Source organism: Serinus canaria, chromosome Z (assembly GCF_022539315.1).
Source record: "Serinus canaria isolate serCan28SL12 chromosome Z, serCan2020, whole genome shotgun sequence".
In the NCBI taxonomy this organism is placed as follows: Eukaryota; Metazoa; Chordata; class Aves; order Passeriformes; family Fringillidae; genus Serinus; species Serinus canaria.
Genome location: NC_066343.1, coordinates 34,382,584 through 34,402,606, shown reverse-complemented (window position 1 = coordinate 34,402,606; position 20,023 = coordinate 34,382,584). Strand labels below are relative to the sequence as shown.

The window sequence follows — 20,023 nt, the reverse complement described above, 5'->3', positions numbered from 1 at the left end:
AAAATTATTTTCTGAGATCAAAACTACTAGTTAAAGGCATGAATCTATACAGTCATATGACACAGTATTTCAAGTATTAGATGTTTTTAAATAGACATTCATAGAAGCTACTTAATCAGTGCTTGGTAGAAACAGAGGCAGCTCAATAAGCAGAATGTATATCAAAGTTATGCAACAGAAACTCATCAGCAAACGCTTAATATTTTTTTCCTATTAATTATTTTGTAGTCAGTAAAAATGAAAATGACGTGTTAGCATTTCAAAAACATGATAAAATTACCCTCTAGGCTTTATATAACTATCAAAACAAGTACCAATACTTTATTTGCAAATTGTTGTGCAAGAAATGATCAACTCAGCAAGTTTACCAGTCAACAAAGTGTGAGCTCTACCAGTTATAATCAATTTACATGTAATGATATGTCTAAATATGAATTTAAATGAGTTCTTGTCATTTCATGTTGATGAGCTGCTTTATCATCATAGATATGGACAGTGACCATAGCTAATGTTGCAGAAACAGCAGAGCATGCACAAGTTTCATGAGCCAATGGTAACCCAGCAGGAATAAATTTGTTTTCATATAAAAAGACAGCCTTGGACTGTGAAGACATGTTTATTTTCCAGTCAAATTAACAAAAATACTTTCTACGAGGTTATTTCCAGACATTTGCTATATATGCTGCATCCACTGCAAATACACAGTATGAATCACAAGTTTTCTTACCTTGAAACCTACTTCATTTCTCTTGCAATGCATGAAAAGAACTCTGAGGCCAACACAAAATAAAGAACCTTTCACCATCATCCCTGTTGTATATAAATATACATTCATAAAACTTGCAAAAGAAATATTCTGGAGATTAAGATAATTCTAGGTTCTATTACAGCACATTGGTCATATCCCCACACAACCATCTTTAATACAATCATAAAAAATTTAAAATAACTGGGGCAAATGAAATAAAGTTCCATTACAGTGTTGATCAGATTATATGTTGAAAAAATGCAAGACAAAGACAGGTTTAACATACAAGAATGTGTAATTAAAGGCTAGCCTCAGAAATGTCTTTATTTAATACAATTAAATTAATATAATGGCAACAACTTTATCAAAAGGACACCATTAAGTGCTAAAGTGATTTTCATTTTTCTTAGGATAGAGGAAATAAGATAAACAAAGCTTAACATTTTCTAAATTTTAATCCTTTTCATTTCCCCTAGCTTTATTAATAATATAGATATTCCAACAGAATACTCAAATATGACTTTTACTGATATACAGAATCATTTAAATGCATATTTGGTACAATTTCTTATTTTTTGGTGTTCAGTAGTTGCTTTTGTTTTGATCAAATGATATAGCAGATTTATGCTTAACATCACAGATACTTTTTGTCTATGTAAAGAATTACAGAGCTTTTTCAATTGTGGAATGGTATGTTTCATACATGTGAAATTTTAAAAATGCTGCATGAACCTGTGACTTTGCCATTACACAGATCAACCATCAGAAACTGTAATGAGCATGAGCTGACACACATTTCTATCTTGGCTTTGTACAAGTATGGACGCATTCAAAATGTTGTAACATCTGTATGATTTGCTGTTACTTTGGTGATTGTGATATTCCAGGTGTGGATGCGAAGTGCACCTTAATGGTCCTCATAGAAGTACTTTTATCCCCCTGTATTTTAAAGGCATCAGATTCTTTTATTCTCCCTTGTAGCGAGGAGGTCTCTTCTCCTTAAATGCAAGAAGGCCTTCAATTCTATCTTTTGTTGGGATAGTCTGCAATGAGCAGAGTAACAATTCATTATGGACACCAAAAACAATACCAAGAAAAATATTTGCACACAAATACTAGTTCTTCAATGCATCCAAGATGCATCAGAAAAACTATAATACAACAGAAAAATTAAAAATATATAGTCAGATATAGGAATGTATCAGACCCTCCAAGGGCATGAAAAAAGGTTGATGAACAATTTGGGTGGAGAAGGAGTACCTTTTCTCCAAACAGATGAGTTAAAAAAATTCTGTAGGGTTTGAGGTTTGTTGTGGTTTGAGGTTTTTTTTTGGGGTGGGGGGTGCTGGGGAGAGGGGAAAGTGGGGTTTGGGTTTCTTGGAGGTTTTTTGCTTGGGTTAATTTTGAGTTTTTGGGAGGGGGAAGAAGGTTAATAATCTGATTACCACATCTTAAATAAGCATGGAAGCTGATGCATATTTCCATATAAGCTGATGCTTCTATTTCCATCATAAAAATCTTGTCTCAAAGTCTAAGAACATATAATCTCAAAAACATCATTCCCATGTTTCACTGGCAAGGAAGTTTGTCTCAAATTTTTACTGGTTAGTACATATGCCATTAGCGCACATGTTAGTTAAGTGTCCTTTATATTCTTTCATGTTAAACCAAAACAAAGCAGAAGCAAGGCAGTCCTTGGACTGGCATGGTAATGTATGACTGGCTAGGTGTATGGCTGGTACTGCTTTACTACCTTCACTCTAACAGTACTGGTACTGATGTGTCCTGAACTACAGCTCCTCCCTTAAATTCCTTACAAAATCAGACCAAGTAGATGGAAGTTTAAATAAAATGCCTAAAAGTTTGCAGAAGAAATCACAAAGCAATTTCTAGTTAAATTTCTGCATGTTTCATGGAAGGCATCAAAATGCCTGTTTTCTCTGCTTTCTTCATGTAATCATATTTACATACCTGAGCATAACAAGCTTCTTCAATTGCTAAACCTGTTACTAAGTCGACCTGAGGAAAAGAATGCAATGGTTTTTACAAGAATTTCTTAATTTATTATATATTATTTATAATATATAAATTATAACTCAGAGATAATGTAAATATTTTGGTTTTTACATGCCCCATACTAAAATACCTGTACAAAGTTCTTCTACACTACTTTATCATATAAATGCTACACTGACATGTGGTAAGAGTGGTTAGTATTTCTGTAACAGACTCCTTATTTAGCCATACAACTAGCATGCACTACACTCGAAAAATGTCTGCTCTTTACTATAAGTCATCTGGTTAGGTAAAAAACATTAGCTACCTGCACATTCATAATAATTTCATTTACTACAGAGGAAAAGATGCACTGTATGATTATGTAAATTTTTTTCTGAAACAATGTATTTTTAAAATGTCATATAAGAATAGGATAGCAAGCCACAAAATAAACACAAATTCAAGTTCAAAAGGACTTAAACCAGAAAAATAAAAAGGACCATATCTGTCCTGCACTATCATCATCATCATCATCATCATCATCATCATCATCATCATCATCATCATCATCATCATCATCACCTATTTTTAATTTGTGAGCTGTCCTGAACAGTTGAAAAGGCTGAATTTTCCATCTGTCTTAAGCATCAGATGCTACAGAATTCACTAGCTCTCCACATGACCACCTTTTGGAAGGACTATGGCTATACACCACAAGCAGTTTTCAAGGGGAGATAAGTTATAGCATAAGTTGTCAAAGGAAGCCATGAAATCTGTGCCATGGTAGTTTTGTAACAACAGCTTGGACAACCATTTGGCTTGATTGGTTTTCATATAGTAGATCTTATCTTGGGCCTCAAAACTGAACTAGAAATGATCATTCAGAGTCCATCTAACCCTATCATCCCTAATTCTCTAAACACCATTATTCTGACCTTTCAATCCACTATATCTGGTAGTCAGATAACTTAGCTTGTAGCATTTTGAACCTTGGGTATAGAAATCAATCTCAAATTCCACCATTACTTGCTGTGGAAATCTAACATACTCTGTGCAATGACATCTGAGTTTGATTCTCAGGCCACCACCTACTGGTGTTATGCTTTGCTGAGCTCACTGGCTGCTCTTGTGACTTTTAAGAAAAAAGGATAAATTCATCTTCTTGGAATCAGATACTGCACATGGTATGATCTTCTTTCCCTTGTAACAGATTGAGCTTCAAGGTGTTTAGGTGCAGAGCCTAACTTTAAAAATGAACAAACTCAGTGTTAGGATATGTACACCTAAAGTAAAACACATGTCCAGATGGGATTTTAAATGAGATTTAGAACTAGGTCAGTAGTGTGGCAATGGAGTGGCAATCATAATCAAACATGAAATCAGGTTCCAGGTACAATTTTAACACGAACTGCAATTAAACTATTAAAAAAAATAATATGCCCTTCAGCCTTTAACTTTAGTAGTTATTAAACACTGAGAGCTTGACAGACTTAACAGAGTATGACTTTGATAATTTTTCCCACCTGAGATTTGAAACACAATTTGTTCATAGTAGTTTATGTTTACTTTCTACTATTAATAATTAGCAGAGTACACTACTCTTGAGGTTACTAAGCCTTGTTACAGAAATCAGCATCTCAGGAGGCTGAGATTTTAAAAATTACATTTAATTCTTTAGAAAGTTTTGACCAAACAGACTTTGAAAGACTACACAATGATAAAATAAAAACAGTTCTAGAAAAAGAATTTCACTGCAATACAACTGTTGCCAACCTGACTTCCAGCCTATTCACATGAAAAGTAAAGATCCTTACCTCCATTCCCTGATTGATAGCCAGTTTTGCAACTCTCATTGCTACTGGTCCCTAAAATGAGAGAAAAAGTTTATTTAAATGTCATAAAAACCTGCAAGATTTGTAACTGAAGAGTCTGCACATCAATAATCTTATATTACGACCACCTAGACTTTGCACTTTTGTTAAATTTACAGTATGTAAATCATATATCCTAGATTTTATGATTATAGTAGACACTTGCTTCTAAATTGATAGTTTGAATATTAAGAAAAAGTAAAAGTATACTATTTTCAAAAGAACCTAATTATTGTGTTCAGTTTATGTTTCAAAGGTGCTGAGTGTGTCCACATTTGTCAAGCTTGATCAATTTCCTTCAAAACAAGGCTCAGAATGGCCACTATAAGATGCATCATTATAGGTATTTGCAAGGTCAGTCCTATATCCCTACTATTGCACAATGGAGACATGTGAAAATATGTAATCATGAAATAAAATTAACTGATACAAGCTTCAAACCTACAGTATGCTATTGCAAAGCCTGCTCTGGTCAAGTGATGACACTCTTACGTGAGCGGCTGAGATCCCCGTTAAGCAGAGGGATTTCCACACTCGCCTCCAATGTGCTGCAGAACTGCAACGTTTCTTTGGGAATCATCTCAGTCCTGTGCCTATCCATCAGCATCAGCTTCTGGATATTCAGGCCTGCTGATTTGGGAAAAGCCAAATGCTCATGAGGCAGTACTAATAAAAGTTGTAACCATCAATCAACTTTCCAGAACTACTGTATGTTAAAATTTTTACTGTACTTTTAATTGTTTATCAAGGTGTTTAAGACACAAATAACCACCAATAAATGCCATATCTAAGCTATAACATTTTACATTTCCAATGAAAAATTTTAGCTGTTACACTTGTGATCCAATAAAGTGGTTCACTAATTATTTTCTTTTTCTGCCTCCTACGAATATTCTACCAAGGACCTTTTGCCTCTCTTCTGAGGAGTTCCACAGCAACAAAGTAATTCATTAAAATAATTGCTATACTAAAAAATAAAACCTGTATGTTGTTTTTTTTCTTGTTTAAAACTTGAAAGCCAGAAGATATAATGAAAACGCAGACCAGATCATAGCAACTTGAGGACTGATGGAGGTTTTTTCTTCACTATGAAATAATTACCAAATAACACCATTAAATACAAGAGAGAAAACTTCTGATTACTTGCAACATAATTAGCACAGTTTTTTGATACATAATTTTGTGGCAGTTTTCTTTAATAAAGCTGTTTCTTTTTCAGAGTTATTGTTTGGTAAAAACTAAAAGCCAAAATCAAAATAATTTGTTGTACCTGAGGTAAGAATTCTCTCGCCAGAGCTAATGCTCTTCTGTATGCAGCATCCCCTGCTTCATTCTGTTCTACCACATGGCTAATCAATCCTATCGATTTTGCTTCTTCACCATCTACAATGCGTGCAGAGAAGATTAGTTCTTTTGCCAATGACACTCCAATTGTGCGAGGTAATCTTTGTGTCCCCCCTAGAGTTTGTAAAAAGACAAAATGCAACTATTAGTTTCCCATGTATCTATACCACAAATGTAGGTGCCTTGCTCATCTTAAGTATTTTCATTTTAAATTCCATAAACAATTACATAGACATACAGAAATTCAACTAGTACAAAGGCATTATTAAGTACCTTATTCAGTTTTTCAGACTACATCTAATTTGAAATCAATTGCCCTGTTTCTTAGAAAGACATGTAAATAAATGAAAATTGGTATTATTAATAGAGATTCTCTTCTATTACAGACAAATTACCTTCCTCATATCAGCCAAAAGTGGAACAAAAACTACTTGACAGTAATTAACCCTCTGTTTCTTTTGAACACTACATATTTTTATGACATAAATCACCACTTCCAAATAACTAAACTTAAAGTCTGTTCTAGAATTTGCACCTTAGGGACAATATTTACATGTAAACTAAACTATAAGCACTACTAGACAAGGTCTCTAAGAAGCCACGGTTTTGCCTCGTCTTACTCCCGCATAATTCTTACAACCCTCAAGTGTGATTACAAAAACTAGGGAAGAACAATGACAGGTGCAGATCAGTGGAGAAAAGCATCTAACTTTTTAAAAGTTAGCATTTCTTAGCACATTCAAAATTTCTTTGACTTATCAGCATTTTCAGAAGGTCAGTAAGCAGTAAGTACATTAACCAGAAATGAAGATTGCTTAGCTGGACTAACAATTAACTTTTGAGAACTAACAAACAATGAGAATGTGGGAACAATTGTTATCAAAATGGAAGATGTAGATTCAAATCACTGAAGCACATTTTTATGAATTAAGACAGTGGAAATGGCCTTTATCCAGGAAAAAGTATTTTGAAAATCACAAGGTCTACCATTTTGACATGGATCTGAAACAAATACTCAATTTATACAAACAGTCTGTAAGCAAAAATTTCTTTCCAAATAGTTATTTCTGGAAGATCATGCTAATATATTTAAATGTAAATATATGTATATATGCAAGAGGAATATTTATAGGAGTTGTTCAAAGCCAGGCGGTATAACACTGTGCAAATGTGTGTTCAACAAAGTATTTTAATTTTTACTACATAATGTGGACCAAGTCACCAGTGTTTTATTCAAGCCATTCAGTTCTCTTACTGATGTTTCCTGAAAATACTTTCAATATATGATGAGATAAATAAGCTGACTGGAAACAAACTAAAAGTTTTTGTGATTTAATGGCTCAGCTTTCAACTACTATTTTTCTGAACCACAAGCTTCAGTACTACTGTATTCTTTTTCGTAAAATCAGATCTGCCTTTGAACATCTTCTAAAATACAAAATTGTAGATGGTTTGGAGGGTTTCTGCCTTATGCCTTTCTAGAATAGTAGAAGATGATGGCCTATAACAAAAACTGAGCTACATTTTCCAGGCAAAAACTGGAGGAGTGAAAAAAATTATTATAACAATTAAAATAAAATCTGTAGAATAAAAGCATTAGTAGATACGAATAATGTGATACTCTCTATGATCCTGCAATGCTTGAGAAGATTTTAGCAAGTCAGTCCTAGTGGTCAAGGGCAACAGATATTGAATATATTCTGCTAATTCTGCTAAGTTCTAAAGCTAAGCCAGTGATAGTGCTAGGGGTAAAATTTTGCTACCAGTACAATTTAGAGACATTTTTAAGAAAGGGGAGAGGGATGCACATAGATGAAAGTAACCCCATACTGGATCCCAAAAACCACTACAAACCCTGAAGCATAAGCCTTCCCTTCAGCCTTGGCTTGCTTCACTGCTGACATTCATGGAGAATGACTAAAGCTGTATCTATCAAATTTATATCATGTCTACATGCCAGAAAAATGTGAGTGGTGTTTTCAAGAAAAGCACTGCTTCTGATACTGAGCTGTTCCACCACCACCATCCCCACCAAAAGTTTATTGTTTTTTTTATTTAAACATTGAATGTCTTTTAATTTCTCACCCAAATAAGCTGTCACACTAATCAACATCTATTCTTATACACATTCATGCTTTTAAGCACACATCGGAACATAGCAAATGTCTACCTTATTCTCCTTAAGAATATTTTAGTCACAAATTATTCCTTTCATGGCAGCCATGGAATCTAGAAAAGCATCCAGTTTGGCTTTTGATTAAAGAAAACTATTTGTCCAAATCATAAGACCTGAAACCATATGAGCCTGTATTTACTGACTCTGCATCTTATGCTTCTTTCTTGCACGTATTCCTAGTATTTTTCTTTACTTAATTATCTGCCCCTTCCTTTACTGTTTTATCTCTTCTATTACTGCTTTACCAGGAAATGCTGAAAACAAAGTTTCATTGAGCAACAATATTTCATAACTTTGACCAAACAATGGATATGTTGAAGCATGAAAGAGTGTTTATAGATTAAAAAAAACTGTTCTTGCCAGTGTATTACACAATAATGATTAAAGAGCAAAAAAAAAAAAAAAAAAAAAGCAGACTACAGTTGTTTGGATGCCTCCTACACTGAAAAGCCATTAAGCAGAGGACCATACTCTTTGATTCATATTTACAGAACAGAAACCAACAGTTCTCTTCATCAATCATATATATTCAGTAGCAGGAGTAACAAACTTGTACACACAAAAGCTGTAAGACCAAATTTATCAAATGCAAACAACACAATATAATACATCCAACACACTGAAGTTGCATCCATTTATGAAGAAAAGATGGAGTATGCCACAGATAGATGTTCTGTTTTGGTAATACACAAAGAACACATAGTGTCTGCCAACTATAATCAGAGCTAAAGGAAGTAACACCCAGTCTTCAAAGACATTACTTAACCAAGGCATTTCATCTAAATGTAGTGCAGAATTTGATGGGAGAATAGTTGTTTCATCTTCACAAATTTAATGACATGTTATTTCAAGGACTAGTGATCTGGTATTACTCACTGGGCTGATAAAAGTATTTAACATACAGTTGCAATGTAAATGTACTCTTAACCTAAAATGGTATAGAGTCAATGTTGTAATAATTGCAAATAGCATTTTTAGATACATTATTTAATATTTAAAGTTTTGTAAACAAAAGACTGCTAATTTCTGGTACAAAAACTATTAAAAATATTTTTTAAAATTTAACAAATAGTTGATTTTGCATGAATATTTATTTACTGTGAGTAATTCATCATTTACAAAATATTTACACAACTGGTTTGAATTAAGGGAATTACGTGATAAATGCCCAAGAGTATATCCAACGAGATGAAGCAACCAGCTTACTGGAATAGATTCATCATTCTGGCAGAGAATATCTACAGTCAGTAGTTTCTCATAGCTGACGGCACTGTCAAAACATATTGGAAAAAATCATGTTCTGACAAAAAAAAATTCCAAAATTTAAGTCAGTAATAATTCTGTTTACTAAATCAAGTAAAAACCAGTCATCCTATCCTATCCTATCCTATCCTATCCTATCCTATCCTATCCTATCCTATCCTATCCTATCCTATCCTATCCTATCCTATCCTATCCTATCCTATCCTATCCTATCCTATCCTATCCTATCCTATCCTATCCTATCCTATCCTATCCTATCCTATCCTAATCTCCTATCTCCTATCTCCTATATCCTATATCCTATATCCTATCTTATCCCTTTCATTCACAGCAGAGGAATTAAACTGACAGGTTTCTAGCTTTCTTCTTTTAAAGAGTACTGTGCACATCTTATATTTTATTAATAATCAGTGGTGAAACCAAAACCAGTTATCCACAAAACTTCTAATTAGAAGTAAAATGTATCCTTGTGATTTTTTTTCAGAAAACTCTCACTAGATTTTCAGTCTTCCATTGAAACTCATAAAAATTTGAAAAGCAGAACGCTACCGTTTATAATAGTGAATCCTCAACAATGTAAATCCACAAAAAAATCCCTAATATGGATAAAGTTATTATTTAGTATAACACTTTTCAGTCATGTTATGTCCTATTTTAAAAGTCTCTGTAACAAACATAGCTTCCACTTTTAAAGTACCTTCCATCTGTTGCTAAGTTAAGAAATTTTGAAAATACAAAACATGTTAAAAATCTAAGCACTATACCTAGATAACATTTAACACAAATTTTCCAACAGATTATTTCCAATATTAGGTCTCAGTTAACTAAAATACATACAGCTTCTCAGTCCTGAGAAGCTGTATGTATTTTAGTTAATTTAAATCCAGGTATAAATCTTTATGGGCTCAGGCATCTCCAATTCTGTCTCAGAAGAAAACATCAAGAGCCCTTCTCCAGCACAGATCAGAGAACTAACAAACAACCAAAACCAGCTTAGACTGGGAAAGACACCCATAAAGATGCAAAAAGATGACAGGGTGAAAATGTGACGGAGAAGAAAAGAAACAAAACACTATTTCTGTAAGAGGAAAAAAAGCACTGAGATGACAAAGAGCAGGCAGGTAAGGCCACTCTAATATACGGCCGCGCAAGTCGTTGTTTCTAAAAGGACTGGAGATCTGAGGAAAGACTGAGACAGTGGCCTGAGGCTGACTCAGAGGTTGCTCCAGGGTCTGTAATGACTAAGGAAACAAGTTTTTTTAGAAAAATTTCATAGTAGGCTGCCCAAAGGGCTCACACAAGTCTGGCATGTCAGTCAATCAAAGAAAGCTCCACAGGAATGCCAGACACAATCTCCCTAGTCGAGGTCCAAGAAGCAGGACAACTTGCTGTATATGCCAGCCTGACTGTGGTAAACCCCATTTCCAAAACAGCCCACTTAATTTGCAGATCAGTCCTTAACTTTCACAATCCATTCTATTCATCTGCATCTGTGGATTGGTTTATTTAAAAACCTATCTGAAAAATACTTACACCAAACTGCTGTGTGTGGGTGGCTTGAAGATGACAGCTAAAATCAGAAGAATGCATTACTTGGCTTGAAGATGTATGAATGCTTAAGATGCATGAGAGGAAGCGTAAATACACTTTAAGAATTCACTAGCCCTTAAATAATTACAGCTTTTGTCCTGAAAGATGAAATGGTCATGTAAATTAGAAAAACTAATCTATTTTCAAAATAAGTAATTGTCTTGTAGATTGAGAAAACAGAAGATGGTTTCCTAGCAGATGGCTGTGTACGTGAAATGGATGGAACCAAAGAACAGCATCTGGAACCTAAAGTTTATAAAATGGACTCCACTTCAAAAGGGATTCTGCACCTGTCATAAGGAACTCAGTTCACATTTCACTCACAAACATGGTACAAACTCCACTGTCAGACAAAACACTGTTTGAGAAGCACAGATCTGTGTTATTCCTCATGGACATACAGGACTTGCAATTCCAGGCAAAGCTAATGCACATGTTATTTGCTGACAATATTATTTTTTTTTAAACTGAAATTATTTGAGGAAAAAAAAAAACCAAACCAGAAATGCCAAAGACTGTTCATCTACTTACTAACTTCTACTTAAGTGTACACAAGTGCAACAAGCATGAGCACACAGAGATAGTCAGTAAGACCACATGCCTTCCTGTTACTCCATATGGGAGCTTGGTATTTTGTTTGATGATGCAATCAGTCACCTTAAACAAAATTCAGAAGTAGATACACTTTAAAACATAAGTCTTCTTGCTGCAGATAGATATTAATGGCCCACAAGAAGGCATTTTCCAGTTTCAAAATTACACCCACAGATTTATGAAGTCATTACTCAGCTGTAACAACAGGTAGGAGGTTTAGACCAATGCTGCACTGTAAGATCATACTTCATAAATCATGTGGGATTTATGTGTAATATTAAGTAAGAACTTTTATTTAACTTGTACTTTAAACAAATAATTTTTTACTAGTGCACATTCTAATACTTTTCAATTGACTATGACAGCTAAACTTCATTTAATATGAAAATCAAGACAAGAAAGAAACAGACATGAGGAAAACTTTTATCACTAGTGAAAGAGAAAAATTAATTATCATGGTAGTATCCTATTTTACTTATATTTTTAATGAGATCACAGTCTGAAATTGGGTTAATTACTATAGTTTTCAGTGGACGGAACTGAAATGAATAAACAATAAGCAAAGCATAAAACAGACTAATAAATCTGAAGTTTTCACTGTTTAAAAGCAAGTGACTTGAATGTTTTCCTCACTTGAGTGTCTTCTTACAGAAATCTACTATTTTATTCTTCCACCCAGCAAAGAAATCTGTTGAACCCCCCAACAAATTCCTATTCCTTAACTCTATTCTTTCTCCCATCCCGACTACTATCAAATTAATCTGCTTTCAATTCTTCCAGAGTAATGGTTTTCTAAGAACTGATGTCTGAAATTATTAATCCCTGAAATCATGTGACTTGAGCAGCACTAAATAAAGGAGAATTGGTAGCTGGATGGAAGCTCTGGGGAAACAGCAAGTCAATGAGATAGCAGGAGGACACAATCTCAGCTACCAAATCCCAAGAAGACAGAGCACTCTCTCTACTGATAAATATATGCCAAATTAAGTTGTACATGCAAAGCACATTTTTCATCTTAAGTAAAATGTACTCCAGGCATAGGGACCATACACTACAGCTACACTGGAGCTAACCTAGTACTTAGGCTATAACATAATATCTACAACAATTTGGGGGTGGCTTTGAAAACACAGATTCTACAAAAAAAACAGGCCAAATCCTTCACTACTGGCAAGCATTAATATAGCAATATGCAATGCAAAAAGGAAACTGTTCCAGTAAATTGGAACATAAGATACATTAATATAAACATTTCAGTTTAAAGCCTGTTCCTGTGCAACAGGGGGACCTACTCCAATAAGCACAAACTGGTATTTTAACACTTTATTGTCTGGGACTGCTCAAACATTTTTCCTTAACTTCAGCTCTTCCATCACCTTCTTCATATTTTTAAATTCTTGAAAAAAACCCAGAAATCAATATGTGAGAGGAAGTCAAGAAAGAGACTAAATAAGCAATTATTCCCATTTGCCATCTGACAGATGGTTACAACACTACAGGAATAAAATACATTAAGAAAATACGTTTTATGTTCCTCTTGCCTGATGCTGTGGCATAGCAATACAGGACAGAAGTCACTGTTTTTAGCATGCAATGCAACATGTATTGTTAGCAATGGCAAGTCTTTTCCCCACAGATGAAGAAACTAGTGCTAATTATATTCTTCTGTCACCTAATCAAGCACACATGAGTTGGACTTAACAGACCTTTATGGTTTTAAGGATCAAGAAATTAGACACTAATTTTGTTTTCCTTACATCCTACATCCAAATTCCAGGAAGAAAGACATTAGGGCCTATATAGGCATGAGGGAATGAAGAAATGAACCCATATCAACAGCAAGAGCTAGAATAGCTTCCCTGCATCTCTAGGGCCCTTCACTGCACTTATTAAAAAACTTACAAATATATTTTAATTAACATAACTTATTAAGAATAGTTTGTATAAAACCACCAAGGTTCAACAAAACAGGGAACACCACTCATTTCTGACTATCTGGCTTCATCCTGCTTTTCAGGCAGGACTATTCTGAAGTGAGCAGAGTCTACTGCTGAACACTGTGCTTCTACTGCTGGCTCCTTGTTTCTGAATCTCCCAGGGCACTCCTACATGCAGATCCTTTGACCCTTCTCTGGCAGCAATCCATCTGCTTGACTAAAGATTCATTGCTAGAGCTCTCCCAAATCCTCAGCAGGTTAGGAACATTTTACTGGAGCCTGGAGACATCAAAAGTTCTATGACTGCCTAAGTCCTTCAGAGAACACATGACATTTGAGCAAGAAACTAAAATTAAAAAAATAATCTTTAAATAAAGGAAACTTTTCTCTTGAAATCTGAAAAGAATCATGGAAAGGAAAAAAAAAGTTAAATGACAAGATTTGTACGAGTCCATTAGCCTGCACTGCCAGAAATTTGATGAGCAAGCATGAACCTACATCACCTTCTTGGCCTCAGTCTCTCTTTCTTTCTCGGATAAAATGATATTTTTTAAAAGACTGACTACTTTTGTTTCATTTTAAGCCTGTGATGTGTTTCACTCTCGTTACCGCCAGCCTTCTTCCCTATCCAGACTCAGTTGTAACATTTATTCTTCTTGGAAGTATACCACTGAAACAGGTCAGAAACTGAAGACATTAATCACACCTCCATTTCTAATCCTAGTCAAACAGGGTTGTATCTTACCATGTACATATAATTGAAGGTCATACAGAGAGCTGTACGTGTCCTATGGAGCTATCTGGTGAAATACCAAATGTAAGATACACTTGCAATGCCCTTATGCCTTTTTGTGTTGCAAAACATAAATATGATTGTGAGACAGTCTACTTCGCTCTCAGTCTCTCTCATCCATTTCCTTGTCATACATCTCTATTTCTTTTGGTGTTTTTAAGATTCTAAAAGAAAAAAAAAATCTGAAAAAAAATTAGAGTTTTACAATTTGTTTTCAGTTGATAATTATCCCTCCCTTCTAACTGTTGCTTGTACTCAATTCATACCAGTGAGACTTGTGTGAAAGAAAACAGACAAAAATAAAATATAATTAATAAAAATGAGACCATTAATGCGACAGTGATCTTACATGGCACTCACACTGAATGTGTGGAGTATCCTTGAACAGAAGCAATTATAATTGCTTTGCACACATAATTCCCCGGCCCTGGTAATAAGTACATCCTCTCCTTATTGGTTCATAACAGAACAGAGGGCTAGGTGCAGCTGTGAGCTCAGGCTGCTAGGTTTGAATCTCACAATCTCACCCTCCTCTGACTAAACACAGTCATGATCCCCTACAATACTCTGGCTTGGGTCCCTAAATAAGAGAGCAATGGTGTTTTCTTGCAAACATGCTGAATGGGAAAGAAACAACTACTTCCCCCTCAAAAATTAAAAAATGTTTTCTGCAAATATAAACTACATACAGCTGATGCTCAAGGCACACAGAAAAGAAGGCAGGGTATGGGGAGAAAGACATTTTTCAAGTAAAAAACACTGGGAAATTGAGGGTAGGGAGTAAGACTGAAATTCCAGGGAGTTAGATGGCTGTAAATGGAAGAAAAATTGTCAGTGACCCTGTACAGAGCTTCTAAATGTCTCCTTTTTGTGCAAGATCACCACTCTATTTCCTAGAAACTGGGCAAATAAGGGCTTCATTTAGCTTGGTTCTTCTAGAAATGTCTAGGACAAAATCCTTAGGACTATCCAAATTGCCTCTGGCCAATGAAAGTGTTTCATCATGCACAGTCAAGGAAGCCAAGAAGCTATGAGAACCACATAAGGCCCAAGATGAGAGGAGAATTTCACTCTATCCATAATGAACTATGAAACTCCTTCTATCAGGTATTCTTCACATCATCATATTGAACTGAAAGGTCAAAATTAAACTAACTTTCTTCATCCTTTTTATTTAGACAAATCAAGTTTCATTGTAGTTATTAATACTTCTTGAGGCTCAGATGCAAAATAATGTCAAAATATGCACCAGGGTAGGCTTCTGATAGACTGAATTCTTAAAACACTCAAGTCTATGTTAAGTACATTACACCCTGTTCCAGTTTTCTTTACAGTTCCACAAAACTGCCAGAGCAAGATTAGCTTAGAATTACTCAAGAGAAAACGGAGATTAACTCAGTCATCTGATTAACACTGTCTTCCCAGATCTTAATTTCTTATTAAAATAGAAACAATATTAATATAGACTTATTAGCACAAAGTTACAAAGGATCAACAGCTTTTGTTTTCATGATAAATAAATGGAGGTAAAGAAGGAAGGACAGGAATCTACTATTTCTGGAATTCAGAGATTTGCAATAGCTGGCTAAAACAAATCTCCAGAGCCAGAAAGGTTCTGTGAAATAATTAAGGAAACAGTACTCCATAAATCATTTTGTTCAGCTTGTTTTGCGGTGAATTAACTTGTGCAGCTGTTCTTTTGAGGCAGACAACACAACTGCCATTTCATTTGTTGAATTTTCTGTATGCTGAAGAAAAATGCCAGACATAAGAGTGAATTCATTAGGAGTTTGGAAACTATTTTTCTTTCTTATATAATACAGTTATAAATGAATATGAAATGGAAATAATTAGATTCTGTACTCTTATTCAGTAATGGCAGATCTCCAAATAAGTAAAATACTCAATTAAAACAGAGCTACACAATTCATACGGATATAAAAGATACATTTTTAATTTCCTTCAAATTTAACATTAACCATAAGTAGACCAAATTCAGTGTTTTGTCTTATGTTGGCCTGACACATTGATGTGACTTACTTCACAGTTGTCAATCCCATGGCAGCCGAAGATGGGGCCAAAACAAGCTACCAAGCTGTGCTCCAGTATCAGAGATGTCAGATGTTTCATTATATCTTTACCTTTCCTAGCTGAGAGATCAGGAGATGGCTTAGTTGTGTTTTCCAAGTACCGTTCAGTGTTCTGTATTGCCAGGATGGCAACTATACAAAATAATTAAAATATTTTTGAACCTGAATTGCATTTTATCTGTTACAGGATAAATGACGCATAACTGTATTTTGTATCAGTATCCTACTGTACCTCTGAAACAAGTAAGTTTGATTATCTTCTAAGATTAATCAGCTGGTTTTGTTTGTTCTTTTTAGTTGAAACAAAAGATTACAACTTTTGATCTTCTGCTCCTCAAAACCCTAAAATACTTCATAATGTAGTAAAACCAAAAGTTTAGCCTAACATTTTCTATCTTCTATGCCTCAAAACTCTTTGGTAGTAATGCTTCTTGAACACAGAAAATGTCCACTTGTGATATTCATAAATGAATAGTTGGGAAGGTTGCTATTTTTTGGTATTTATTGACACAGAAAAGTGCCAAAACTTGTATGCACTAACAAGACCTTTTTTCCTCCCCATTTCCTTCCCCTCAGTAACATCTCATACTCTTACAGCTCTCTACATGCCAAGACATAGATTTCTTTCGCTTGAAGGCTAAATTTTCAAACCAACTGCTCTAGAAGTATAAAATAGGTTTAATATTTTCAGTTTGCTCTAACACATTATATACATATCTGTGAACAAGGGAAGTGAGACACATCAGAATCTGTTTTGCAGCCTCTGTGATCATGACTAATCCAAGTCCGGTAGTCACCGTGTAAAGGCTAAATTGGCTTTTCTAAAAGCAGAGGGGTGGAATCTAATATGATATCTTACAGCAGATGTGGAAGTTTTAAGTTCACAAATCTGATTATACCTGTTAAAATTTACAAACTACCCAGGAGAATACGTCAGTGTATCACAAATTGACTAATGTGAGTTTATTTAGAAAAAGTGGAGATTAGTATTTTTTGTTGCCCACTTAAAATTGTGTCTAAAAAGTCAGGACAATTAGGGGATGAAGGAAGATGTTTGCCAGATTTTCACCTTGTTAACAAAACGAAGCTGTTTATACTTCTTCACTGTACAGAAGTTTTGGAAAAAGCAAACTACTTAGCATCACCACAACACAGTTTCCTCATAAATACTACTGAAATTTATTTCCATAACATTCCTGTAGGATTAAGCATTATCACCTGCATGTACTTTTATACGGAGAAATGAATAATTGTTTTCCCAGACCTAGGTTAAAAAATGTAAAGGAAAGAGGGAATGATGTTAATTTTACATAAGCAGGAAACAAAATATACAAAATACTGAGTATTAGATGATCAAAGGAGAAACATCTTCTTTATGAAGGAGGCGGTCAGTGAAAAAATATATCATGTTTCATAATGTTTATGCACAAAGAAGATAATTTCATTCAAAAGCCATTATAGTGACAGTTGAACTTGTTACAGTTTCTCCAGCTATCATTAGAAAATGTGAATTTACCAATAAGTGGAATGTTCAGACATACTTTTCTTTGAGCAGAACACAAGTGGGTTTTCTGTAAAAGCAGCTCTGCTTCTTATCGGTTAATGTGTGTAACTCATTTAAGTTCACCAGACTCTTCACTCTGAGGAAGCTTAGCCAAGTTGATGGTCCAGTCCCACACTGAAGCATTGGCAGGACTATAGCTCTGCAGTTAACTGACCGAGATAAATATATTAGGTTTAAGAAGAAAGAAGTACAGGCTACCTGGACAGCTGACTGCAGTACACCAAGCTCTGGCTAAAGTGAATGCCCAAGGCTATTAGCCAAAGGAGAAAGTTGGCCAAGAAGCCTGGCAGCTCTTCAAGGTTCTCCCAGTGGAGGGCCCAGGATCAATGGTTGCTACATCAGCAGCTCCAAGGCCCCATCTAAGATAATTCTCAGGCTTTAGATGTGGCATGGGAAATTTACGTATGAGGTAGAAAGGTTGCATAAACAGCAAGCCAAAAGTCTAGAAACCCACAGACTTCATACAATTAATTTCTTACCTTTTTATTCTATTTGTGTCTTACTAATTCCTGTCTTAGCCTAATGTGTCAAAAATTTTCCTACTTCCTTCTGCCATACCAGCTATCATTCTCAGACTCTTCAGTTGTCTCTATCATTCACACACACACAAAAAAAAAAAAAAAAAGGGTTCAGTGCATTATACACAGCTTTGTTTTCCTCCCTGGAATTACTGTCAATTTTGTCTCACCAATCTGATTTAATTATGAGATTAGGTTTCCCTTGTAAGTTTAGCAGGTTAAAGTTGAAGGTTAATACCTTTCCTGAGTTCTGACGATTTGTAAGAAATGGGCTGAGGCAGCATTTCACACCCTACTGCTCAAACACTGGAAGTGAATATGAAACCTGTATATGGGGATCAGGTAACAGTAAGAGAGTCTGCAAAAGAGTAGATGTTAATTATCTCTGGCAGGAGGAGAAATAGCTAAATGCTACTTGGTTCAATTTTCTAGTACCCCCTGCAGGTTAATACAAAGGAGTAGCATTTGGCTTCAAAGTGAATGGCATATATATCCTGCCTAATTAAAATGAAAATAAGACCAAAGGTCTTTTATGTTGTTATTAATATTTAATAAAATATTTCTAGGCTTCTGTGTGAAGAGAATACCAAAGGGATTTCTGACTGTATTTCACCCATCTCCTCAATTTCAGGAAATGATAGTATCTCTTGCACAATACCATAGTACCTAGTATTATTGTTGGGATTATAGTTAATAGTCTTCCTTGCTTTCAGTTTCCCTGCATACATATCAAGTTATCCAGACTATTCACAGTCCTCTGGTCAAAGAGATAACATTGACAGTTCATTTAATTTAGCTACTTCAAGTGCAAACTAATCCTCCTAAGATAAATTCAAGATTCAAAAATAAATATGGAATTAAGGTGCTATATTTTTCATTTCTTATTGCATTGTCTAACAATCTTGTGCTTTCCACTATTGTGCAGTTTTCATTTCACACCTATAATAATTTCTTTTGTATGAAACAATAGTGTAAGCAGATTATTACAGATCTAATTTTTCTTAATTGCTAAAAAAGTTAAAATCCATTTAAAAGTTAACACAATATAAAGAATCTTAGCAATATGATGTATTTATATTTCTATTTCAGTCAGTGCTGGTAACATCATCTTTACTATTATAATATAAAATTTCCCAATACAAAATGTTATTTTTATTTGTGCATAATCTCTCAAGTTTTTTAAAAGCTCTTCCCTTTATAAGTATTATAAAAAGTCCAGCAATCAGTTCATATTGCTAGACTATTCACAGGTTTCCTAATTCAGCCAAAAAAATTCAGCTGTACCTAAGAATGAAATTCATAGAAAAATGAGATTTACTCAAAAAACAAAGGAGAGTAAAGAAAAGGAAAGGGAAGGAAAAGAAAAGGGAGGGAAAGGGAGGGGAGAGGAAGAAAAAGAAAGCCTTGTTTTGAGTCACTTTAAGATTTTGACACTGGAATACAGAGTTAAATTTGGCTTGACTTTGGTAGCAATGTCTTCTGCAAGAGGCACAATATATTTGGAGAACTTTCAGTCTTCAAAAATTTCTCATTATGA

The 20,023-nt window shown here is 34.6% G+C and overlaps 1 protein-coding gene and 1 long non-coding RNA gene across 7 annotated transcripts in view; one reads left to right on the top strand and one right to left on the bottom strand.

Moving 5' to 3' along the window:
* The window catches only part of LOC108962939 (uncharacterized), an 82,593-nt gene that overhangs the window by 61,681 nt on the left and 889 nt on the right, over positions 1 to 20,023 (top strand). For 2 of the 6 annotated variants that reach the window (XR_007780418.1, XR_007780419.1), the window contains one exon: positions 16,592 to 16,647. The exons of 1 other annotated variant lie outside the window; for it this stretch is intronic. This is a non-coding gene — a long non-coding RNA (uncharacterized LOC108962939). Of the gene's footprint in view, positions 1 to 4,859; positions 4,972 to 5,064; positions 5,651 to 11,157; positions 12,112 to 16,591; positions 16,648 to 20,023 lie in introns of those variants that run through there. 3 more of the 6 variants (XR_007780420.1, XR_007780421.1, XR_007780423.1) reach the window with 3 other exon arrangements.
* AUH (AU RNA binding methylglutaconyl-CoA hydratase) overlaps positions 598 to 20,023 on the bottom strand; it is a 111,965-nt gene continuing 92,539 nt past the window's right edge. Inside the window, exons 7-10 of the mRNA XM_009096130.4 lie at positions 5,888 to 6,075; positions 4,561 to 4,611; positions 2,720 to 2,767; positions 598 to 1,791 (exon numbers count right to left, since the gene is read on the bottom strand). Of these exons, the coding sequence (XP_009094378.2) occupies positions 1,714 to 1,791; positions 2,720 to 2,767; positions 4,561 to 4,611; positions 5,888 to 6,075 (365 nt within the window). The 3' untranslated portion in view covers positions 598 to 1,713. The remainder of the gene's footprint in view (positions 1,792 to 2,719; positions 2,768 to 4,560; positions 4,612 to 5,887; positions 6,076 to 20,023) is intronic.